The sequence below is a fragment of the Schistocerca serialis genome, chromosome 2, assembly GCF_023864345.2.
Source record: "Schistocerca serialis cubense isolate TAMUIC-IGC-003099 chromosome 2, iqSchSeri2.2, whole genome shotgun sequence".
Classification (NCBI taxonomy): Eukaryota; Metazoa; Arthropoda; class Insecta; order Orthoptera; family Acrididae; genus Schistocerca; species Schistocerca serialis.
Window position 1 is genome coordinate 503,197,572 of NC_064639.1, and position 26,291 is coordinate 503,223,862.

Consider the following 26,291-nt stretch of genomic DNA (forward strand, 5'->3'; position numbering starts at 1 on the left):
ACAGCTAGACAGCGTGCCCTGGCTGCAGTAAAGTGCGCAGTAGTGTGTGATATAGGACACATTTGGCGAATTACACTGTATATTGTCGGTTTTAACCTTGACTTGCCACTGCATCTATCTTCTCGTCCCTCACGTAGGAAGAGTTCTTGTGTAGCTGGTATAGGAGTTATGTAATAACCTTTTATCGAGATCTGAAGATGGTAACCACGCTTACCAAAACCAGAAATCGACAATAAAGATTGCTTGCAAGCGATCGTGGGTAAGAAGTACATCTTCTCTCAAGTCATTATTACAGATCGCCCATTACCACTCAAGATGAGTAAACTAATGAAGCCGGCCGCGGTAGCCGAGCGATTCTAGGCGCCTCAGTCTGGAACTGCGAGACTGCTACGGTCGCAGGTTCGAATCCTGCCTCGGGCATGGATGTGTGTGAAGTCCTTAGGTTAGTTAGGTTTAAGTAGTTCTAAGTTCTACGGGACTGATGACCTCAGATGTTAAGTCCCCTAGCGCTCAGAGCCATTTTGAGCCAAACTAATGAAAAACATTTGTGGTTTTTGACTGTGGTTTGTACTTCGCGACCGATTAGGCATCAGAAGAAAAGAGTCCTTATATTAGGCTTAAGTGTAGCCTGATGAGAGACTGAAGCGTGGACAATAAACAGTAAAGACGAGAAGAGCACAGAAAATTTTGAAGTGTGGCGGTACAGAAGAATGCCGAAAACTAGATAGGTATATCGGCTAACTAGTAGAGAAGTACTGAATCGAACTGGAGGGAAAGGACCTTTAAGGAACAACTTGACTAAAAGAAAGGATAGGTTGATAGGAGACATCCTGAGACAATGGAGGTAGCTAAGGTTCAAATGGCTCTGAGCACTATGGGACTTAACTTCTGAGGTCATCAGTCCCCTAGAACTTAGAACTACCTAAACCTAACTAACCTAAGGACATCACACACATCCATGCCCGTGGCAGGATTCGAACCTGCGACCATAGCGGTCACGCGGTTCCAGACTGAAGCGCCTAGAACCGCACGGCCACACCGACCGGCATGGAAGTAAGGACTGCGGAATGCCGGGGGGGGGGGGGGGAGAGGATGTAGGTTCAAATAGTTGGGGTAGCTATGCAGATATAAGAAAATTTGCACAAAAAAGGTTAGTGTGGAGTGTTGGATCAAACGAGATTGATGACTACAACATCAACAAGCCGGTCTTCTCGTAGGTTGGTTGTGGTAGGGGACCAAACAGCGAGGTCACCAATCCCATCGGATTAGGAAACAATGGGGAAGGAAATCAGCAGTGCCCTTTCAAAGCAACCATCCCGGCATTTGCCTTAACCGATTTAGGGAAATCACGGTAAACCTAAATCAGGATGGTGGGACGCGGGTTTGAACCGTCTCATAGGAGACTAAAATATAAGCTTCCGTGTCGATTTTTACATCTACACCTCGCAAGGCAAGCTTACGTACGGCATGTGGCTGTGTTACCAGTACGTCTCGCCTCTCCCCAATCGTTCCATTCACGAGTGACGCGCGGGAAGAACTATCGCTGGTAGGCCGCTGTACAAGCTCGAGTTTATTTCGTTTTGCCGATTCAATCAGTTCTTGGGTTATATGTGTGTGTGGAGGGGGGGGGGGGGGGGAGGGGAGAAATAGTATGCAGTTTAAGTCTTGTTGCTGTACGACCGCTCACAATTGTGTCTCCGTTATCTGCCTGCCTCCCTGGTAGTGTCTGGAGCAGTCTGACCAAGCCATTCCCTCACGCTGTCTAAACACATCCATTGCGGAACTCGCAGCTCGTTTCACAATTTTTTCTACCTCTTCTGTTACCGAATCCCAGTACGAGTATCAGTACTCGAAAATTGGTTGAATGAGGGAATACCAATTCCTTAGGATTTCTAGAAAAAAATATTTGTTTGGGAACCACTTTCCTTGTAGCTCGTGATCGGTCCACAGGAAATCCCTTCTAACACACACTTCTGATCACATGATCTAGACTGTTTCTACTGATTAATACCCGCATTTTCCTACGATTTTATTCGATTTTCTTCTTTTCCGGTTTTCCCACAGTTCATAACTCAGGTACATACAGTGATTTCACATTTGACGATTGCTCCCTGTTGAGTTACGTTTGCTGAGATGTATTCAGCCTAATCGCACAAGTGGTCCGATATTACGTAAACTCGTATTTTGCTCACTAGCGGGCAGCGTGGAATCTTATAGAATGCCTTACGGAAATCAAGCAACACGAAATCACCCTGGGCACCGCAATGTATAATTTTGTGGATCTCAAGGACGAACAGACAGCTGTTTATGGATTGGATTGATTCCTTCACACTAGCATTTAGGTTGTAAAAAAGTGTGATCCATAAATCAGTAATAGACTGATATCTATGACTGAGCCTACAGTAAGGCGTTTCATACAGACGACAGTTGTTGGAAATAGGAACACTTCCGACTTTTTCCAGACGCTTGGAACGGTTAGTTCGTTCAGTGACTTACTAAAACTGTTTAAGGAAGGGGACCTTCTACGATGCTCCTCACAGCGGTCTGCAAAGTACGGTTCTAGATATCCATCCTAAGAATCGATCGCGTGCCATGAAGCCAGTTGCGCATGCGTAGAAGAGTATTAAAAAAAATCTTGGTACAAAACGATTCAGATTGCCTAAAATTCCTTTACTAGAAATTTCATTTATAGTCGTTATTTTGAAGACATGGACGGGAAAGTGTTACCAATATGTCACCAAGTTAGCCGAAGGCTCTGGTGTTTCGAAAAGCCCCACATCGAAGATTTATAACGCATACACTGAAAGCGGAAAAACGTCATCCGCTAAGTCACAAGGGAGACGAAAAAAGTGCGTCTTGAGTGGTGGTGACGAACGGTAGTTCAAGAGGACTGTGACGAAAAATAACAGGCCTAGAGGTGCAAAATTCGCTGCAGGACTGAATGTCGCAATCGCCAACCCTGTTACCATGAAAACAATAGAGGTTGAGTGTCAGAAGAAGGGAACTGCATGGCGAACTGGAATCCCGAAACCATTCATCAGCGATGAAAACGCCCGTAAGAGGCAGACGTGCAATAAAACGTCGACTGTGGAGCAGTGGGAGAATGTTTCACACCGTTTACCGTGTCTGACAGAGTTACGTCCCAAAAATAAAACAAGGTGGCTATTCGGCGATGATTTGGCTGTTACACCGTGGTATTCCATGAACCCCATGGTTACTCTCCAAGGTGACATTACTGTCTAGGACTACGTGACGGATTTGGTTGATGAGGTCCATCCCACGGTACAATGTTTGTACCCCACTGGTGATGCTGTGTTCCAAGACGACAGACCCCCCTGTTCACACAGCTCGCATCGTCGAAGACTGATTTTGTGAGCACGAAGATGAATTATCGCTTCTCCACTGGTCATCGCAGTCACCAGAGCTGAAAGTTATTTAGCATACATGACCTACTTTGGAGAGAAACGTGCGTGATTGCTGTCCAACTGCATCACCGTTACTCGAACGTACCACTATTTTGCTGGTAGAATGGTATAAGACTGCGTTAAAAGCTTACATGACCTACACTCCTGGAAATGGAAAAAAGAACACATTGACACCGGTGTGTCAGACCCACCATACTTGCTCCGGACACTGCGAGAGGGCTGTACAAGCAAAGATCACACGCACGGCACAGCGGACACACCAGGAACCGCGGTGTTGGCCGTCGAATGGCGCTAGCTGCGCAGCATTTGTGCACCGCCGCCGTCAGTGTCAGCCAGTTTGCCGTGGCATACGGAGCTCCATCGCAGTCTTTAACACTGGTAGCATGCCGCGACAGCGTGGACGTGAACCGTATGTGCAGTTGACGGACCTTGAGCGAGGGCGTATAGTGGGCATGCGGGAGGCCGGGTGGACGTACCGCCGAATTGCTCAACACGTGGGGCGTGAGGTCTCCACAGTACATCGATGTTGTCGCCAGTGGTCGGCGGAAGGTGCACGTGCCCGTCGACCTGGGACCGGACCGCAGCGACGCACGGATGCACGCCAAGATCGTAGGATCCTACGCAGTGCCGTAGGGGACCGCACCGCCACTTCCCAGCAAATTAGGGACACTGTTGCTCCTGGGGTATCGGCGAGGACCATTCGCAACCGTCTCCATGAAGCTGGGCTACGGTCCCGCACACCGTTAGGCCGTCTTCCGCTCACGCCCCAACATCGTGCAGCCCGCCTCCAGTGGTATCGCGACAGGCGTGAATGGAGGGACGAATGGAGACGTGTCGTCTTCAGCGATGAGAGTCGCTTCTGCCTTGGTGCCAATAATGGTCGTATGCGTGTTTGGCGCCGTGCAGGTGAGCGCCACAATCAGGACTGCATACGACCGAGGCACATAGGGCCAACACCCGGCTTCATGGTGTGGGGAGCGATCTCCTACACTGGCCGTACACCACTGGTGATCGTCGAGGGGACACTGAATAGTGCACGGTACATCCAAACCGTCATCGAACCCATCGTTCTACCATTCCTAGACCGGCAAGGGAACGTGCTGTTCCAACAGGACAATGCACGTCCGCATGTATCCCGTGCCACTCAACGTGCTCTAGAAGGTGTAAGTCAACTACCCTGGCCAGCAAGATCTCCGGATCTGTCCCCCATTGAGCATGTTTGGGTCTGGATGAAGCGTCGTCTCACGCGGTCTGCACGTCCAGCACGAACGCTGGTCCAACTGAGGCGCCAGGTGGAAATGGCATGGCAAGCCGTTCCACAGGACTACATCCAGCATCTCTACGATCGTCTCCATGGGAGAATAGCAGCCTGCATTGCTGCGAAAGGTGGATATACACTGTACTAGTGCCGACATTGTGCATGCTCTGTTGCCTGTGTCTATGTGCCTGTGGTTCTGTCAGTGTGATCATGTGATGTATCTGACCCCAGGAATGTGTTAATAAAGTTTCCCCTTCCTGGGACAATGAATTCACGGTGTTCTTATTTCAATTTCCAGGAGTGTATTTTTATCCATTTCGAGACGATAGGAAGTTGTTTTGAATGCCAACAGTTTTCGTACACCACATTAGGCATGCTGATGTGTTGTGTTTGTCGTGTTGCCATATTTTTGTCCCCCTCCGAGAGCAAATCTTGCGACTTGACACCGTTCAGTTGACTTTCATGTAGGTGAGCAGCTCATTTGTAGAAGTACCTTCCGTATAATCTGAATGAACCTCGTTCCCCACCTTCCTATGAGAGAAATATTTGGGTGGTCACTGAGGACAGATCCCGGAACTTTCTCGTCAGGGGCCACCATCAACTCATAGACCAGGTGACTTGCAGAGTGACTAGAGTTACTTCACACAGGCAGCTGGTCTACACTTGTCCAGAATGCGTCCTAGTTTACCATGCAACTGGCGGAACGCGGTGAACACGAGCCATATGGGGAGTCAGCCAGCCTTTCCTTGTTGCGGTGCAGAGCGTAAGTCTGAGCGCCACGCCTGCGGTAGTGAAAGCACCGCGAGGAGCCCATAAATTCAGCGCGCGTGCGGCACCGCCTCCTATCTCGACCGCCGCTTAACGGAAAGTGAAAGGAACGTGTCGTGCTGCCCTTCTCGGCGTAGCCCGGTGCAGCCGTTCTTACAGAACCAAACACACTGCGTGACAGCAACTACGACAGCAGCAACTTCCTGGTAGTGAAGCAAATGTTAGTTACCCGGTGTCATCAACAGAGACGCAGACACTGCTTTCTGTGCACCTATTATACGTGTGACAGCTGTATTACGTTTCAAAATCTTAAGAAAAATGTAATTTCTAAGTACAGCTGTCGTTTTTTCTTTCTTCCTTTTCTTGTGCCTCTGTCCTGCCTCTAAGCGGGATCGGCATGTTTACTACTGTACTTGCCATGGTTAATTTAAGTGCCACTCTATTAACCTCCCCCACCCCTCCCCACCCCCACCCCTCCCCAGGACGGAATATGTGTATCCCAACTGTCTGCATGTGAATGAGTGCGAGCAGCTTCTAAAGGTTTGTTTTCGAATCTCATGTGAATGAGTGCGAGCAGCTTCTAAAGGTTTGTTTTCGAATCTTGTAACTATGGCGGGTCTCGGGTACCAGCCCGACATTCACATGGTCGGGTGTGGGAAACCGCCTAAAAGCCACATGCAGGCTAAGTGGCAGGCGGCCCCTCGTCGTTAATCCACTGGGCGCACTGGATCCTGCGCCGGCGCACCTGCCCGGATCGCAGAAGCAGTGTGCCAACATGTGCGGCTGGCTGGGAGGGCAAGTTTCGTCAACTGTCGTTAACTACGGATTTAATCAAATGAAGCTATACGGTTCCAGAGACGTTATTTGGATAGTGGAGGGAAGCGTTCTAGGGTAGTCCGCACATCAGTGCAAAGCTACTGTGACGAAGTGGCGTAGTCGTTAGCTCATCTGCCTATTGAGCAAGAGACCCGGGTCCGAATCCTGGCCTTGGTACAAATATTCATCCGTCTTGTCAGTATGTATATATGCAATTATGGATTCATTTTAGAAAAATGTACATTCGAAACACAGCTTCATCATCAGTGGCTCAGTTTCTTCTCTGTTGTTTGCGTAATAAATTCCTAATAGCACGTCGGCCTAAACACATTACTGTTTATTAGTAGACAAATATCCGGGACCAATAAAATGGGATCTACAATATGAAGCAACAAGATATATGAACTGAGAAGGTGACGCGACCAATTTGTTATACTTAGGTAATTATACGGAAACAGTCCGCCTCCTTAACTGAGTGATCAGCGCGTCTGACTGCCGTGCAGTAGGCCCGGGTTCGATTCGCCGCCGGGTCGGAGAGTTTTGCGCTTGGAACTGGGTGTTGTGTTGTCCTCATCATCATTTCATCATCATCGACTTGTAAGTCGCACAATGTTGCGTCAGCTGAAAAGACTTACAACTCGGCGGCCAAACTATCCCAGATCGGATCTCCCTGCCATCAATACTATACGACAATTTCATTCCATTTGATGTTTGCAGAAACGATGTACCCTGGAGAAATCACATATGGGTAACATATTGGCCCCTACAGTGTGTGTTTCCCATCGGTTTGTGGCATACCGAACGTCAGTGAAGGAGGCGATGGTTTCGCACGGCAATACGCAGTATACATCACCTCCTCCCACTCTGGATCATTCCATCCATCATGACATGCGGAAGTGCCGTCTGGAAGGCAGATTCCGTAATAGCGGAATTTGGGGTCCAGTCCTTCGACTGGTAGACTTCCTGAGTGGATCTGTGGAATAGAGGTGCACGGCCAAGAACCTAAGTGTCTTTGGTCATAGGCGTCTAGCTTGGAGCCAACGACTCGAAGAACTGAGGGAAAAGGCGGTGGTGACCGGAAGGCTGCCAGTTCTACACGCTACTGAATCCGAGTCTACTCTCCTGCAGTAGCTCGGAGTTGCTCTGTACAAGACGCTACTGGACCTGGTTTTTCAGCAGGCAGCTGTCGGTTGGGGAAATGCGACACATACGAGTATATATGGCCTAAAAAGGTACAAAATCGAACTCTCAAACTCGCTTTGTACCTATGTCTGTATTTGCCGACGGTTACTCCACTAGGCAGTCGGAATACTTTACTTTCTGGTGAGGTTCAGGCGACTGGCCGGTGACTTCTACGAAAAATGTAGGACGTCTTAGAACCGACAGATCCGCAACCTGGGAAGAGGGCGTAGCGCGACCACGTCACCATGTAGCTACGCATGCTGGCGAAGTATCATGTTCATATGATGCAGTTTTTTCCGTGTGTTTGAGTCCGACTCTAGCAAGGACAGCCAAGAAGAAAAGAAACTGGCAGTGGTACAACGACCGTCTGGAGGAACAATCGGCAGGGCTAAGCTTCACTGAAGATAGGAAGTATTTCCCGTTAAAATGATCGATAAAGCCCTTGGGCGTTGGGTGCTTATGCTTGCTCAGTCAAAGCGAAGTTGCTGACCCTCCCGTTACTGGCATCTACATTCGTGGCCTGTCTCGTGTGTTAGGAAGTTATCAGTCATCAGATGGAAGACAGGTCAGTATGGACCAAGAAAAGGGCGTACACGCTGTTGCAGAACGTTATGCACATAGGCTACAGCAGTGACAGTACCTGAAGGAAACGCAAGTAGTGGCATCCGTGTTCCTAACATGACACAGTCTCAGGCGAGAACGGCAGCGCCACCTGAACGGTCTCTTCCTACCATATTGGCAGAGTTGTAAGGCGTTCCGGAAAGAGGACGTATGGAAAGCCTAACACAAGTACATTGCGTATTTTTCTGCAACATCCGTGAACAGGACACTAGCTCACTGTTACTGTGTCTAATCACAGTTGCTCAAACACAACAGTTTGCGAGACACGTGGTACCTTTGTGCGGAGGAATGCATGTGGCAGACCGACAAGCATACGTAACACAGTTTCGAAGCCGATGACACAAAGTCTGACGGGAAATATATAACCATGAGACAGACGCTAATTCTCTAGCCAGGACAGACGACGTGGTCGTTGAAGTCTTCCGGTGCATAAGGCAAGATAACGATCACGGCGCTGGATTACAGCACGTGGTGGACCTCTCTCATACCGCTGTATGATATTTTTCTGCCATATGAAATCTTCTCGAAAACAGTTTTTTATGACTATAATTACCACGGAATTCCATAGCAATGGTGAGTAAATACTTAAAGCTGTATTGCACTTCATTCTATTTCCTTGCATTTTCCGCTTAACGTTATTTCAATAGGCGGGAGCACTTACAGAATGCGTCGTGAAAGTATGAAAACTAAGTATCACGCCGGCCGAAGTGGCCGTGCGGTTAAAGGCGCTGCAGTCTGGAACCGCAAGGCCGCTACGGTCGCAGGTTCGAATCCTGCCTCGGGCATGGATGTTTGTGATGTTATTAGGTTAGTTAGGTTTAACTAGTTCTAAGTTCTAGGGGACTAATGACCTCAGCAGTTGAGTCCCACAGTGCTCAGAGCCATTTGAACCATTTCTAAGTATCACTCCACGGCATATAGTACGGACATACAGAAATCTACGCTTGTTACGATATCGTGTGGAGTCGATACCAAACAGAACCAAAGGGCTATTGAACGGATTCAAACCAGCACCAATGGTCACAGGTTTGTTCGACCCATGGGAAAGCGTCAAAAAGGTGCTGAAAGATCTGAACTGGTGGGCGCTCGAATATAGACGCTAACTATACCGTGAGACTTAGTGTTGAATCTAGGAATACGTTGCAGAGCCCTGCGTATTGCTCCAGTACGGATCGGAGAATAGGGTTAGATTAATTACAGCACGTACAGCATTAAAAGTAATCATTCTTCTCGCGATCAGTACGTGAATGGAACGGGAGAAACTCCTAAGTACTGGTACAATGGGACGTACCCTCTGCCATGCACTTCACAGTTGTTTGCGGAATATAGATGTTGATGTAGATGTAGATCGTACTCCTGTTGTCACGCGGGGTTACGCAGCTCAGGGCAAGTATGGTACGGAGTCGCTGCACAGAGTATTCACCTGTAGAGCAAGTGGCAAATTGGAAAGCTTACGTAACGTCAGACAGAAGCCGCTGTCGATTATATAAGATTACTATGAACAACACGTTAGAGTCCAGTAAGGTGGTACAAAACAAACATTGATTTAAATCAGAACAGCAAATCTCCATTCGCATATAGTTTTGAAGATATAATACGGCCAACTTGCTAGAATAAGTTGGCGGTAACGAGAGAATGGCGGATGATGATCCCGCAATTTTTTGGTGTATAACATCACTTGTACTTTTCTGGTGGAGGAAATAGTCTGATATTTCTAATAAACGAGAGGCACACTAACCGCATTATATTTGGAACCGGTATTTGCAGGTAGCTTTCATATTTTGCTGAACGTTCAATCTAGACTTTTTAAGAAAATACGAATACACGTGAGATCTGCGTTCCGGCCCTAAGGACCATACCATGCCACCTTGTCATTTTCTGCCACGAGGCGTCATTCGGGTGTGGTACGGAGAGTGTGGCGTCGGGAACAACGCTCTGTCGGCCATTGTCAGTTTTCTGGAGCGTGGGGCCGATAATTCGTAATCAGATATCTCCCCCTTTGTGGTCCGAAGGTTGAGAGCAATCCGTTCCAGTCCTTCCAGAGAGGGAAAATCTCTGGAAGTATGAGAAATTAAAGCTCAATGCTCAGCATCAGAATAAGGCATGTTGACCACTCACCTACAGAAGCTGACACTTTTTTCCAGCAGAGGGAGATGTATTTTTGGGGATCTACCTGGACGCAAAGCTACTTGCTTAAAAGCTATGATTCTTGTCTGATACAAAATCATTACATGGCAGGCACTGAATATGTTGCATCCCGCGCCCGGGTTCCCGGGTTCGATTCCCGGCGGGGTCAGGGATTTTCTCTGCCTCGTGATGACTGGGTGTTGTGTGATGTCCTTAGGTTGGTTAGGTTTAAGTATTTCTAAGTTCTAGGGGACTGATGACCATAGATGTTAAGTCCCTTAGTGCTCAGAGCCATTTGAACCATTTTTGAATATGTTGCACATATCGACTGCTAAGCAATTGACGTGTCCGATGGCACCACGGACGACCAGGTTCCCCTGGGGATCATTCTTTCGTGGGAGGACCGGTATGGGGCTGATTCAACCTTGTGGGGACAACTGAGGAATTATCTACAGGAGAAGTGGCGCATCCGGTGGAAGTTGACATTAACAATCGGAAGAACAATGTGGTAAGCACATGCTCCTTCAGTGCGAGCGTTCAGTGACGTCTTTGTCCATGGATCTCGCTCAAGAGCTAAGGAACTGAATGTGTCAGCAGTCTTTCAGGTATGTTGGTTATAGTGTTCGCTTTTCAGTTCTTTCAATCAGTTGCAAGCAAGAAGACTGTTCAGCAAGTAGAGAAACACTAGGTACGCGTGGAACAAAAAATATGTAATGCATATAATCTCTATTTTTATCTCTACTTTGTTCTTATTATAGTTTCTTCACGTTTATGTGTGAGTACTCTACTTGGATTTTTTACAGTTGCATGGACCTGGAGATCGCTTCGGCCATCTGCAGCACTGCCGTTCAGTTCTCTAGTCAATGAGGCGTGAGCTCACGGTTCTATTGGAGTGTCAATGTAAGCTATTATGCTTATTTAAGACCACATAAGATAACGTTTGACGATAAAGCATGTTCTATTAACTCAGTTTCAGCAGAATGTTTTCGTTCTACGCATATATCTGTATTTCCTGAGCGCCCCTCTGTTTGCCAGGAACCCAGACTGGGCGAAGTTTTTTTGTCTCTGATGTGGAAAGAAAGCGCACGAGGAAGCAGTGAGGCGTGAGGCCGAATCTGGAACGACAGTCACGCAGTATGGGGCAGGGCGAGGGGAGAAAGCGGCCGATCTTTTTACTCTCTGTCCACAGAACCTACCGCCTTGTTTTCTGGCCGGTTCACTGTCTCCCCTCCCTCCCCCGCCACCCCGTCCACCGTCATCTGAGACTGCGGCTGGCACCAGTAGCTTACAGAAAGTGAAAACGCAACGGGCTATAACTTACGTATTACGTCGCATGTGATCTATTTATGAACGAGCCTATATAAGTCCATGAATAAGTTAATATGTGTGGGTCTCGGTAAATGGAAGACACGAGAGGTGGCAAAGTCGTTGAAGCACTGAACTCGAGCTCTGGAGGACCATGGATCGTATCCTAGTCCAGCTATCCTTGACTAAATTTCTTGTTTTTCCCTTAGTCATTTCAGGTCGAGTCTCGTACTTCGATGATTCATCGACAAGGGCTACGGATAATTTGTGGCAGCATTCTTGTCTGGTAGTCTGTCGGAGCCTCGACAGCGATGGGCCTTTAATCTCGAAGCTTGCTGCAGACGGTAACATTATTTGATTCATGAGCAAAGATGTTGGATACTTTTATAAAAGTCTTATTACATTTCGACCCTGAGTATTATTTTTTTTCTTTTTAATCCTTGTGTCAGCTCGTTGTTATACTACCAGTCAAATGGCTCTGAGCACTATGGGACTTAACATCTATGGTCATCAGTCCCCTAGAACTTAGAACTACTTAAACCTAACTAACCTAAGGACATCACACAACACCCAGTCATCACGAGGCAGAGGAAATCCCTGACCCCGCCGGGAATCGAACCCAGGAACCCGGGCGTGGTATATACTACCAGTCGCGAAGCTGTTTTCCCCCTTATTTTAATTTTCACGAACGACTAGCTTAATGTTGTATCTCTGTTGTTGCTTCATCAGTCGCTAAGATAAATTTTGATGTTGGTAACTTCACTGGTATACAGAAAACACAAATTAGGCGCCGACGTAGGAGTTAAGCACATGTGGCTGCATAAACAATGAAATTTACAGATGCAACGGAATCAGTGAAGAATGGAAAAGATATGGCACTGGAAAAACGAGACATTGACCTTGACACGTTGCCTCTGAGGAGGTTCAGTAAATGAATGGACTGATATTTGAATTTAATATTCTTTTATTTAGTCACGCAAATGGGCGCTGCAGAGAAAGGAAATCACAAAAGACCGGCTTACATCGTTATCTTCTTTTTATTCTTAATGCACAACCGATATTGATAATCTCTCTGGTTATGTGGAAATTATTTATCGGCAATTGATAATATGAAAGTGGTCAAAAATATTGATTTCTGAGTGTAGTAAATGATTTTTTGACATAAGTAATTCAAGACCATTTATTTGAAACACCCTTCTAAAATTTTGCTCAGTTAATGGAGCTATAACGATATTTTGTCGGAGGTAATAGAGTACTATAAGAGGGAGCATTTAGGGCAAAAGCAACGGTTAAGTTTGCTAAATTGCGGGTATTTTTTTCAGTCATTTGGGTACCAGTACTGGACGCATGTACGAACTAATGATAAAACTAGCTTAAGCATGAATAAGCAAATTCTTGCGAGCAGAATTTGTATATGTCTGACGGCCAATAGTTTTAGGATAGGAAAGAGAATTCCAAACCTGACACGATCAACGGGACGGTGCAGTGGTAAGAACGTGTTGTACGAGGGTTGGAACTTAAATAGTGGCAACTATTTATTCACAAACGATACAACTGATACAAAAGAGTTACATGTTTGTACCTGTTAGTGTCCTTCAAAGTAGTCGCCAGCGTTGTGTTGAACCCGTCGCCTGCGATGTCGAAGGCGTAGTATACCGTTAGCAGAGCCTGTTCTGTTGATGGTGCGAATGGAGCGGTCTACTGCCTGTCGAATCTCTGGAACAGTTCTGAAGCGAATGCCACGAAATGGTTCCTTCATCTTCGGACTCATACAGCGCTAGCTGTGGCTGCTCTGTTCGGTCGATGATGGGACTGTGACGTACTGTACCAACCACCATACTCCCCGGACTGAAGTCCTTGTGACATTGATTTGATTCCGAAGATGAAGGAACCACTTCGTGTTATTCACTTCATAACTCTCCCAGAGATTCGACAGGCAGTAGATCGCTCCATTCGCACCATCAACAGAACAGGCTCTGCTCACGTATACTACGCCTTCCACATCGCTGGCAACGGGTTCTACACAACGCTGGTCACTACTTTGAAGGAGAGTAACAGGTGCAAACTGTAACTCTTTTGTATCGGTTGTGAATAAATAGTTGCCACTGTTTACGTTCCAACCCTCCTATATCCCTATGCGGATTTAGATTTTGCGTTGTTTCCCTAAATCGTTCGAGGCGCCTTAATGGATGGTTGATAAACAAAAAGTAAGGACTGTTTCCTTCCACAACTTTGCCCATTCCAATGCCATAATTCGGGGTCTCGTTGTTGACGGGATGTCAAACTCTAACCTCGCCGCCTAGCTTGACATGGAAATACGTGCTCAAAGTCTACAAAGATACTATTTTCCACGACCTAATTATGTTGAAAGACTTCTTGCAATATACCTTCCACTATTTCCTGGCGGCGCAATAAATTATTGCTTTAAAAGACGGACGACAAGTTCTTGCTAATCTTCAGCTCCCACGTTGTGGGACTGATTTTACTGTAACAGTTAATTATGGGGTCTGCAGTTGTTAAGACCAGTAGGGACATGCGCTATCTTGTAGTGAAGGACCAAACTGAAAACGAGGTGGTGCATTCGTAAGGTAGCAGACTCTCAGTCAAGAGGCCGACGGTCGAAACCTCCGTCTGCCCATCCATATTTAGGTATACTCTGGTGTCCTTTAACCATTTAAGGCAAATGCTAGTGTGATTCCTTTGTAAAAGACACGGCAGACACTTTTCTGATCCAAACTTGCGGCCGCACAGGGTAGCCGTGCGGCCTTGGGCGTCTTGCCACGGTTCACCCGGCTCCTCCCGTCGGAGGTTCGAGTCCTCCCTTGGGCATGGGTGTGTGTGTGTGTTGTCCTTAGTGTAAGTTAGTTTCAGTTAGATTAAGTAGTGTCTAAGCCAAGGGGCCGATGACCTCAGCAGTTTGGTCCGATAGAACTTACCACAGATTTCCATATTTCCGAACTTACAGCCGGCCGTTGTGGCCGAGCGGTTCTAGGCGCTTCAGTCTAGAACCGCGCAACCGCTACGGTCGCAGGTTCGAATCCTGCCTCCGGCATGGATGTGTGTGATGTCCTTAGGTTAGTTAGGTTTAAGTGGTTATAAGTTATAGGGGACTGATGACCTCAGATATTAGGTCCCATAGTGCTCAGAGCCATCTGAAACCAAACTTGAGTGTTAAGCACTAATTTCCCTTCCTTTCGTTATTTGAAGGAAAAAAAGGAAGGTTCTGAGGAAGAAGAAAGGAAAGAGTAACTGGTTTCGCTGTCGTAATACCGAGATGAGTTTCGTAATCGGAAGGAGGGAACGAAAGTATGAGGTCGTATGATTTCAAACCAGAGAAACGCAGACATAAAAAGTCAGCCATGGATGTATCAAAGAAACCTGGTTAAGATGTTCAGTGAAAGCATCTGGAACGTAAATCAGGATACCGATGCTGAAAGTGCCTCAACGAGTACGCTGGTTCGCTCGGTGACTGGTCGGAGCAGCGCCCGACCACAACTTGGACAGTACGCCTGTCTGTGGTTCCTCTCAGCCACTGTACAGCTGTCGCTGGTTTCCTACCTTCTAGTCTCAAAACAGACCACACCGTGTTAGTCGTTACCGCTGGAGCGCGTTGCGGTAGCGAAAATCGTGCTTCTTGTCTCATCTGGAGCGTGACTGTGGACTTCACTCTGTTACGTTCTTTTTGTAGCTGATCACCTGTGTTGTCTTCCGGCAGCGGCTATGGGCAATGTCGACCTTGTAACACCAAATGGAAGCTTGCTGTCGCGCTACAGCTCGTGTTCTGCGGAGATTCTCAAGTACCTAGCGGGGAAAGGTGAAACCTTATGAAATGTAAGCTATGTTATACGATGGCTATTCGGAAACTAAGGAGCCATCCGTCGCGAAATGGAAACCACAGTGAAAATCAAAGCTGTTTTATTTGCAACAGTTATCTACACCTTCCAGCTACTTCGCTACATAGTCGCCTCTCCGACTTAGACATCTATCTCACCGTTGTACTAGCGTTCTATTAACCTCGTCATAGACGGCAGCGTCCTGTGCTTTCGGACAAATTTCTACACTGGACTGCAACTTAATGCCGGCCGCGGTGGCAGAGCGGTTCTAGGCGCTTCAGTCCGGAACCGCACGACTGCTACGGTCGCAGGTTCGAATCCTGCCTAGGGCATGGATGTGTGTGATGTCCTTAGGTTAGTTAGGTTTAAGTAGTTCTACGTTCTAAGGGACTGATGACGTCAGATGTTAAGTCCTACAGTGCTCAGAGCCATGTGAACCATTTTTGCAACTTAATGTTGTCTTTATAACTAGCACTTCATTTGAACACAGATGAAAATCGTATGGAGCCAACTGTGGGTTGTATGGTGGGTGGTCAAACACTTCCCACCGGAAACGCTGTAGGAGTGTCCTCGTGGCACCTGCAGTGTGCGGCCGAGAGCTGTCATAAAGAAGGACATGGATAACATTTACATTATGTGGAGTTGCATGAAATCAGGCGAAATCTCTCGTCAGGCACTCATTCTTAGCGGGAGACGCTATTTTCTAGGTATCTTTAAGTTCTGACTGTGCTCTCCAAACTAAGAAGAAGCCGGCCGGAGTGGCCGAGCGGTTCTAGGCGATTCAGTCAGGAACTGCGCGACTGCTACGGTCGCAGGTTCGAATCCTGCCTCGGGAATGGATGTGTGTAATGTCCTTAGGTTAGTTAGGTTTAAGTAGTTCTAAGTTGTAGGGGACTGATGACCTCAGATGTTAAGTTCCATAGTGCTCAGAGCCATTTGAACCATTTGTGAACTAAGAAGAGCTAGATGACGCTGTCTATGAGCATATTACACTGCCCAACACATCTATGCAAAGCCTCATCAGATTTTCACTGTGGCTTCCATTTCGCGACCGATATTTCCTTACTTTCCGGATAGCCATCGTACAAAAAGCTTCATATCGTCTTTTAATATCACTGATGTGGCTAACTAATGATTAAAAAGAATGTAAAACAGCAGTTAAAAGTGGAGAGGGAAACCTTGCATGGCAGCAATACGTCGATAGGAAATATAATACTTCTAATACTAATTCAGAAAATTTTTTCAGAGAATTCAGCGCGGTGGACAGTTCCATTTTTCCTCGACTGAGCTCTTTATCCTCCTCTCGTGCTGCGAGTGATGATCTTAGATGAACTTTCTGGTTAGACAGTAACTGGTTTATGCTCAGAGACCATGTAACAGCACATATCGAAGGTGAGCATGTTAGTCGTCGAAAAATGGAAACACCAGCAACGTGGCTGGATGCTCGAGTGTAAGACAATGAAAAGCTACACGATTGCAAAGGGATGTAGTATCGGCTTCATTTGACCAGAATCGAACCAAACGAGTGTCACAGTGATTTCACAGAACAAGCGCAGGCAAATTTGCACAGACTGGATGACAAACAAAACTAGATGCACCAGACAGGATAAGCTGTGTGAAGAGACGATAGAGTGCGCGTGTGAGATATGAGAGAGCAGAGCGGACTTACCCGGGTAGGCGCATGCCCGCGGTCCAGGAACAGTCTGGCCGGAGCGCCGCGCCAGACTGCGGGGTCCAGGGCTGCAGCCCGGTGAGGTCGTCTGGCGCCGGCGGGAGGGGCGAGAGGGGAGGGGAGGGACCGCCCCCCACCAGCGGGGGGTCCGCCGAGACGCGCCGTGGCGAAATCTCTGGGGCCCGCGAGACCTGCGTAACGCCCGCTACCGCTCACCGCTCACCGCTTACCGCGGCGGCTTTATCGACTACGCTCACTGCGGCAGATCGCAGCTGGCGCGTGCCGCCGATAGCACGTGACGAGAATCAGCGGCTCGCTTCCTCATCTCGCGGAGCTGAGGGAATCAATAGACCAGAGACCGGGACACTGAGGAACGGATAAAGTCGCTGGAAGGTGATTCGTCCTGAGAGGTTTATGAGACCGTATCAATTACATATATGCTTCTGACATATCCGTAAGAAGAGACACCTTTTCTATCCAGCAGCACTATGAATTAAGAAGGAATTATAGACATTGCCTGCGAGTCGACATTGATGGGGAATGAGATTTTCACTCTGCAGCGAAGTGTGCGCTGATATGAAACTTCCTGGCAGATTGAAACTGTGTGCCGGACCGAAACTCGAACTCGGGACCTTTGCCCTTTGCGGGCAAGTGCTCTACTATCTCAGCTACCCAAGCACGACTCACACCCTGTCCTCACAGCTTTACTTCTGCCAGTACCTCGTCTCCTACTTTCCAAACTTTACAGAAGCTGTCCTGCGAACCTTTCAGAACTAGCACTCCTGAAAGAAAGGATACTGCGGAGACGTGGCTTAGCCACAGCCTCCGGGACGTTGCCAGAATGAAATTTTCACTCTGCAGCGGAGTGTGCGCTGATATGAAACTTCCTGGCAGATTAAAACTGTGTGCCGGACCGAGACTCGAACTCAGGACCTTTGCCTTTCGCGGGCAAGTGCTCTACCATCTGAGCTACCCAAGCACGACTCACGCCCCGTCCTCACAGCTTTACTTCTGCCAGTACCTCGTCTCCTACCTTCCAAACTTGCCCTCAAGGCAAAGGCCCCGAGTTCCAGTCTCGGTCCGGCTCACAGTTTTAATCTGCTAGGAAGTTTCATTGATGGGGAAGTTTGAAAATTTATGCTGGACACAGATTCGAATCCGGGTCTCCTGCTTACTATGCAGATTCGCTGACCACTGCGCCACCCGGACACAGTGGACATCGCAACATCGCAGACCACCGCAGAACGCCTCCCGTCAGACCCAAATTCTCAACCTCATACTACGGCTGTAGTGTACTTCACCGATTCCCGTAAGAGTTGGAGCCTGGTCTGTAGAGATCATTGGCCACTCTCGCCTTCCACCAATTGCACCACATCGTTCTACACCCTCGTCGTTTCATAACTATTCGACACACAATTAACTTTTAACGATACTAGAATGAGATTTTCACTCTGCAGCGGAGTGTGCGCTGATATGAAACTTCCTGGCAGATTAAAACTGTTTGCTTGGCTAGCTCAGATGGTAGAGCACGTGCCCGCGAAAGGCAAAGGTCCCGAGTTCGAGTCGCGGTACGGCATACAGTTTTAATCTGCCAGGAAGTTTCATATCAGCGCACACTCCGCTGCAGAGTGAAAATCTCATTCTGGAAACATCCCCTAGGCTGTGACTAAGCCATGTCTCCGCAATATCCTTTCTTCCAGGAGTGCTAGATCTGCAACGTTCGCAGAAGAGCTTCTGTGAAGTTTGGAAAGTAGGAGACGAGATACTGGCAGAATTGGAGCTGTGAGGACGGGTTGTTTAACGATATTGGCAATAACCTTCTAGGTATTTAACCGCATTTTCAATGTGAAAAATCCTCCGGCGTCTCAGCCACTATTGCAAATGGCCTTCCTCAGGTGCTTTTGCTCAGTAGCAAAAACAACCTGAGGAACGCCATTTGCAACAGAGGCTAAGATGTTAGAGAATCTTACACATTGAAAGTGCGGTCACACAGCCAAAAGAACTGTATTGACTACGACAACGGCCGCGGAAGTCAACGCTTACATTCGGCGATACTCTTTATTGGCAGCTTCTTCTAGCGACAGTTCTTCGGAGAATTCGAGCCAAATTTAGCTTGCAATTTCTCTACCGTCCTCTAGGAGAAGGTCGTACCAGCAAAGGACTTGAACAACATAATATACGCAGATTAGTATAAACTATTCATATGTAAAGCTCGTTCCCCCCCCCCCCCCCCCCCATTTTGTACTATAACATCTCTAATATTCTGAACATGTGGTACGTCTGTGACCGCTGCGGTTTTGTTTTGATTCGTTTCTCATGACGGATCTAGCACGCTTCCAAGTAAGGTAAGAAGTCTACTAGAGGTGCCTAGACTTACTGTGTCCAGATTTGATGGAAAAACTTCATCTGCTAAGTGCATTATTTGTCGATGAATTAAACTTACTGACAGACATAGGGCAGCTACAGCAATTACTTTCGTTGAAGTTACCTTCTTAACAAAAGACCACTACAAAAAAAGAAACTACTGATATTAAAGTACCTCTAAATAACATAGGCCTTTTGTCGTAGAGCTTCCATTGCTCAAACCTTTCAAAAATCAGCTGAACAGAAAGATGGGGAGGTTCTTTTATGCAAGAACCAAAGGAATCGACGGATCTCGTTTTACACAGGCCCCTGTTACGATCCAGATTGGCTTCTACCAACTACCACAATGTTGGAGATGTACATTTTTTAGCGTATAGTGTTTCCTAAATCAGTGGCTCCATTTTTCACACGGAAAGGAACTGGTTTGCTCCATTATATCGTTTTATGTGGTCGTTTTCAGTGAGTGGCCACATATTACGTAGGAGAATTCAGCAACTTCTAGCGTGATACTCTCTCCATTTGTTTAGTATGAGCTCCAGGAAGTAGACTATTACTCGTATGTTACCCCAAGGTGCCTGCACTGTGTGATAGTACAAGAGAGTCGAAATCACTTGTGTTACGTTTCTTGTAACTTCATGTTTATGTGAATGGTAAAGTGTTTTTGAACAGGTCTCGAGCAGAGAATTGGATTACCTAATAAAAAGTGCAGGATGTTATTTAAAACAGACGTCCTATGGTTTATACCTTTGTAACGAATGAAGTTACAAGAAAGGTAATCATGCTGGTTAATATCTCACTTGTAGCTAACCAACATTTGTTGGATGCGGTATTTTTTTTCTGGACAAAAAGTTATTCTGGGTGGTCATGATAAGTGGGACGCACTGGTATATAGGACCATCCTGTCACATGTGCATGCGACGGGCACAATTTCGACAGATCTCCGTGTTTTATAGGTGGCTGTTGATCACTCATCACTTAGTATAGTACACCATCTTCTTAGGGGTTTTGTGGAGACCATATCATTAAACTCCAGGGTAAATTTGTCCGTACATCAGAACGCGTTTCTTCTGGAAGTAAGCCTGAGATTTAATGTTGCGTTGACGACGAGGTCGTTAGAGAAGGAATACGAGCTGGAAAAATAAAAATCGGTCGCGTACTTTTCAAAGGTTAACGCTCGCATTTTTCCTTCAGCGTTCTAAGGAAATCACGGAAAACCTAAACCTGCATAGAGAGGTGTGGTATTGTATGCAGATCCTCTCGAATGCGTGTTCAGTATTACCACTGAACAGCCCTGCCGAGAGGTCTCACACTGGGGACTGTTGAACCTCTACGGTACGCTATCACACACTCACACTGATTGAACAAATCCATCACGAAATGTGTAGCTCTGAATAGTCTCACTACCTTTAAACAACCCTAAATTGGTGATCGTTTCATAAACCGAGCCTTTGGTCCGTCTTTAATGAACTCGCTGTCGACGGGACGTTAAACTCTGATCTTTCTTCCTAAACTGTTGACCAGTACTCCATCGGCACCGCGTTGCTTCACATATTATCACAGGAAATATCTGAATTTCAGGCAGCAATATAGTCTCAGTATGGTTTTCGACATATGTGTGTGCTGGTCGACGAAACGGAATAACCCTTTCAACGAGAAACTTGGTCATAATATTTCTTTCGACTTCCACTTGTGAAAATACGAATGTCCTTGACGTATTATACACATCCTTCTTCTTTTGACACAATGAGAGAAAATCATTGTTATCACTGCTGATCTCGGCTTCGCATTCTTCAGAATTCAGAATATGGTTACAACCATTACCTGTTTCAGCCAAGAATCCATGTTGTGGAGTTAAACGATGTGTTGTCGAAACCGACACTTACTGTGATAATTTTCCCTGATTATGTCTACACTGCTGGCCGTAGGCGGCATGCAACGAACTTCTAATTGGCTTGAGGTGTACTACATGCTTGGTTCTGCAAATGATTGGAATTTCAGTGCAGCCACACAGAGTAGCTAGGAACAACAGTATGTTTATGTATGTGAGGAAAGATTACGCAACGAGTTTGTATTCAGATATCGGATGTGGACGTTGCTTCTTAGTAGAACACATTGTTATATCTCGAGTGAAAGGGAGAATCGTCTATAATTTCGTGCTGCAATTTGTGGCGTGTCGAGACTGCGGCTTATTGTTCGACGATATGGCCGTCCGCGTTTGTCAGGATCCCACGACTGTGGAATGGGTTCTGAAGGGCCACACTCAACGCCATGCGGAATTTCAGCGAGCGCAGTAACTGTTGGTCGGGAGGATGGGTTTGTTCTTTGCTCGTTCGTGCAGTATCGTACGAGGGACGTTCAATAAGTAATGCAACACATGTCTTTCTCGACAAATTGCTGTTGAAAAAATATGGTATTTGTAGTGGGACGTCGCGGAATATTTCCGCTTCAGCCACTATAGTTTCATGAAGTTCCGCCAGGTGGAGGCGCTGTATGTAGCTTTCAAAATGGCGACTGTAACGCGGTTGCGTTCCAAGCAGAAAGCTTTCACTGAGTTTCTTTTGGCACAAAACAAGTGCATGGCAGATATTCATAGGCACTTACAGAATGTCTACGGACTACGGAGACCTGGCAGTGAACAACAATGAGTCGTTGGGCGCGGCGCCTGCATAATAGGACACACACAACTGTAACTCTCGCAGTGTTGGGACGTGCGGACACTCTCGTTCGAGGCGACAGACGGATCACAATCGAACACCTCACTGCACAACTGGACGTCTCTGTTGGTATTGCTGACACACTCGGATACCGTGAGGGTACGCAAAGGTGTGTGCCTGCTGGATTCCTCGCCACCTAACAGAAGACCATAAAGACTTCCATCTGTTTCGCCCAATGAAGATGCACTCTGCGGGAAGGTTACTGATTCAGCAAGACGTTGGCTCCGACGTCGACCAGTAGAGTGGTACCCAGCGGGTACACAGGCCGTCGCTGTAAGGTGACGTAAGGCCGTCGCATTGAACGGAGATTATGTTGTTAAATGCGGTTTTGTAGCCATAAGAGTGTACAATAATATGATGTATTCTATATAAAACCAACCTGCGTTCAGAAGAAAAGGTGTTGCATTAGTTATTGAACTACCCTCGCACAGCTGGGATATGTATGTTGAGTCAGAAAATGGGCTTGTTTGCAACAAGTATCCACACTGGTAATACGATGCCTTCCGGAGCTTCAAGGAGCGTCAGGATGGCGAGCATTGTTATGTTATGCCATGGCGGGACAGAAGAGAGAGGCCTGCAGAGGGTGGTGCGCCCAACGACTACACTGGACGCAGGAGTGGCACCCCATAGTCTTTTCAGACGAGTCTCGGTTCGGCGTACAGCATGACTACCAAAGTATCCTTGTGTGAACGCTCCGAAGAGAACACTCGATGACAGATTGCATCCGTCATTGTTACACAGGTCGAGTACCTGGAAGGGCGGCACGGGCCGCCGGTGGGCACACAATGCAGTCACCTCTGGTTGACATAGGAGGTAATTTGGACTAGAGGTGTTACATCTGTGACGTGTTCAGGCCAGTGGCTCTGAACTAAATTTGATGTATGTTGTTTCTACAACATAATGCAAGAGAGCATGGTGCCCGCACCTTCCTGAACAATCTGGATACGAAGGGTGCTGGTCTGCTGTCGTGGCCAGCACATTCTTCCAGATCCCTCACTCAATAAGGACATCCGTCTCCACTCGCCAGCCTGTATGACTGAAGAAATCTACCACGCAGCTGAAGAAGCGTGAAACGACGCATCCGTATCTGTCGTCCAAACTAAGTTCACCTCCTTGAGCAGTCGGGTAAGAGCCACTGTTACTACCAGCCGCGGCAGCAGACATTTAATAATGTATTGTTGCTGCTATGCTGTATACACACAATAAGTAAAATTTCGTTATTTGCTGTCCTTTGTGATGACGTTAATCGAATGGCAAACAGAGTAAAATAGAAAAAAATGGTGCGAGAAGTGGAGTGATTGGTGAGTGCTGGGCGCCAATAGCCAGTGTCCGGGGCTGGGAGCAGATGCTGCGGCAGGCGGCAGCCCGCGACGCGTCTTGCGCGGATCAATGCTGGCCTGCGGGAACGCAGCCCCGCGCTCTCCTGCAACGTGCCGCGCTGCGCTGCGCTGCGGGCTGCCGCACTGCGGGCGCTCACACACACACACACACACACACACACACACACACACACACACACACACACAACACAGAGAGAGAGAGAGAGAGAGAGAGAGAGAGAGAGAGAGAGAGACAGAGACAGAGACAGAGACAGAGAGAGAGAGAGAGAGAGATGGAGGGCAGAGGCAGGGAGGGAGAGAGACAGAGTTTGGAAACATGATAATTGGAATGAAAACTATCACAGAAGAGGAAGAGATTAACAAAGAGTAGAAAACGATACGTGTGTAATCAGGGCAAAAGCAGATGAAGTATAGGCTAACGACTGGCGTTTTACTAACCATTAGAATACTCTACACCGAAATATTACTCCAGGCTGTGGCTAAGCCATGTCTCCGCATTATCCTCTCTTCCTGGAGTGCTAATCTTGCAAGTTCGCAGGAGAACTTCACTGACGTTTGGAAGGTAGGAGACGAGTTACTTGCGGAAGTAGAGCTGTGAAGACAAGTGGTGAGTCGTGCTTGGATAGCTTAGTCGGTAGAACACCTGTGAAAGTGAAAGATCCCGAGTTCGAGTCTCGGTCCGCAAACAGTTTTGATCTGCCAGGAAGTTAGGGAATACTATCGTCGGAATTCTGAAGTTATCTATCACCTGTACTGAATTGAGTCGGATGTTCTAAGACAGACTACAAAGATACAGACATAGATATATACACAGCAATAAGAGACGAAGAACAATGGGCACAATTAAACGTACAGACAAACAGTATTTCAAAAACAACACATGAAGAGTACATGCGGACACGACATTACAGACATGCCTATGTGGAGCGGAACGACAACCTCCAGGGGGTGGACAGCGACGCCTACAGTGACAGCGAAAATAGTGACAATGAGGAGCAGGAAGAGGAAGCTGAGATGTGACAGTAAATAAGCATAAGGTGCTGGCGATCTAGCCAAGAAATCACCAAATGCTGTACTTGAATGGGCACCTAAAGTAGTTAATAACTAGGATTAGTAATAAATAACATAAGCAATATTATTTCTCTACTAATAACCATTTGTGTGTGTGTGTGTGTGTGTGTGTGTGTGTGTGTGTGTGACTGGCGGTCAACTGCTCGAAGAAACCATTCCGACGTATTCACTGTCAGTCACATTCGGTGATGGTACTAACAAATCTCTCCTCTATCCTATAAGCTTTTTATATTCTTCCTAAGAAAACAAAATTTTACTTATATTTCTCCCTTAAATTATTGTTATTTTGAAAAGTATCATTCTTTGTAAATGTTGTAGATAAAACAAAACAAAAGGAAACTGTAAAAACATGAAAAACGAAAATTGTAAGATGTACGACCCGTTTTAAACATCAAGTAACAGGGTTATAAGTTCGCAATAAATAAATAATAAACGTTCTAAGTGGCGATGGACGAGCGCAGGAGACCGTAATTGATGTAGTTGTAAAATGTGAAACGCTGTTGTTGCATCGCCGCGCGGGATTAGCCGAGCGGTCAGAGGCGCTGCAGTCATGGCCTGTGCGGCTGGTCCCGGCGGAGGTTCGAGTCATCCATCGGGCATGGGTGTGTGTGTGTTTGTCCTTAGGATAATTTAGGTAAGTAGTGTAACCTTAGGGACTGATGACCTTAGCAGTTAAGTCCCATAAGATTTCACACACATTTGAATTTGTTGTTGCATCTCCCGCACGTTATTCAAAGTGTACATTCAGGAAGCATTAAAGGAAACAAAGGGAAGAAATAACAAAATTTGAGGTTTTCTGTTGACTTGTAGTTCTCTCAGAGACGGCGAAGGAATTGCAAAATGATTTGAATGGATACCTGCGCCATAAGAGGCTACAACATGGTTATCAATAAAGGCAGAACAATAGTTGATCGTGTTAGGACAGCAACCAGCCACAAATTTACTTTGAGTTCCTTTATTCAATGTCATGTACAACTTGCATCTGCAGCTAGGACACAGCCTCTCACCTTTACAATTCTCGCACATCCTACTGCACATAGACGATAAAGTAGACAAAGAACAAAAGATAATCCTATCCAAACACAAAAAGAAAATTGAAGCCTTAAAATCTATGAACAATCCAGAGTTTGATAATAACAAACAGCTAACCCAACACAAATTTTTTGATAGAGTCATTAATACAACTGATATCCAATTTAGCAGCAGTGAACTCACTTTGTTAAATAAAGGTCTGAAACATAATATTGGAACCAATCTCAATAATCACAGTGTTAAAAACCTCATAGCCTGCACAAAACTTGCTTGTGACACAGCAAAACTAGACACATGTGAGAAAAATGCAGTTGCATACAAGACAAATAAACTGATAATGAAACAATTTCAAACAAATAATACCCGCAAAAACACTGAACTTAAAGATTTGAAAAATATTAATAGAAAACTGTCTGAAAGTAAAGCACTCATAGTAAAAGTTGACAAAGGAAATTCTTTAATCATAATGCATGAAAGGGAATATGTAGAGAAAACCTTGCAATTTTTCCATAGCAACAATATTACTGAAATAAAGACGGATCCTACAGTAAGATTCCAAACTAAACTCCGAAAGCTACGACAAAACTGTAACTTTTTACTGAACAAATATGAAATACGTAACTGCATAACAATGAATCCCTCGGCACCAAAACTGCGTGCACGGCCAAAGGTTCATAAAGAAAATTGTCCCATTCGGCCGATTGTTAATTCAAGAAACAGCCCTGCATACTTCATAAGCCGTAAATTAAAAGACCGCATTACC

General features: G+C 46.5%; 1 protein-coding gene across 2 annotated transcripts in view; it reads right to left on the reverse strand.

The window, feature by feature from the left end:
* LOC126457463 (uncharacterized) overlaps positions 1-17,047 on the reverse strand; it is a 29,691-nt gene extending 12,644 nt beyond the window's left edge. The window contains exon 1 of one of the 2 annotated variants that reach the window (XM_050093754.1): positions 17,005-17,047. In XM_050093754.1, the coding sequence (XP_049949711.1) occupies positions 17,005-17,018 (14 nt within the window). In that variant the 5' untranslated portion in view covers positions 17,019-17,047. Of the gene's footprint in view, positions 1-14,880; positions 14,922-17,004 lie in introns of those variants that run through there. The other variant, XM_050093753.1, reaches the window with a different exon arrangement.
* Positions 17,048-26,291: the final 9,244 nt, after the last annotated feature.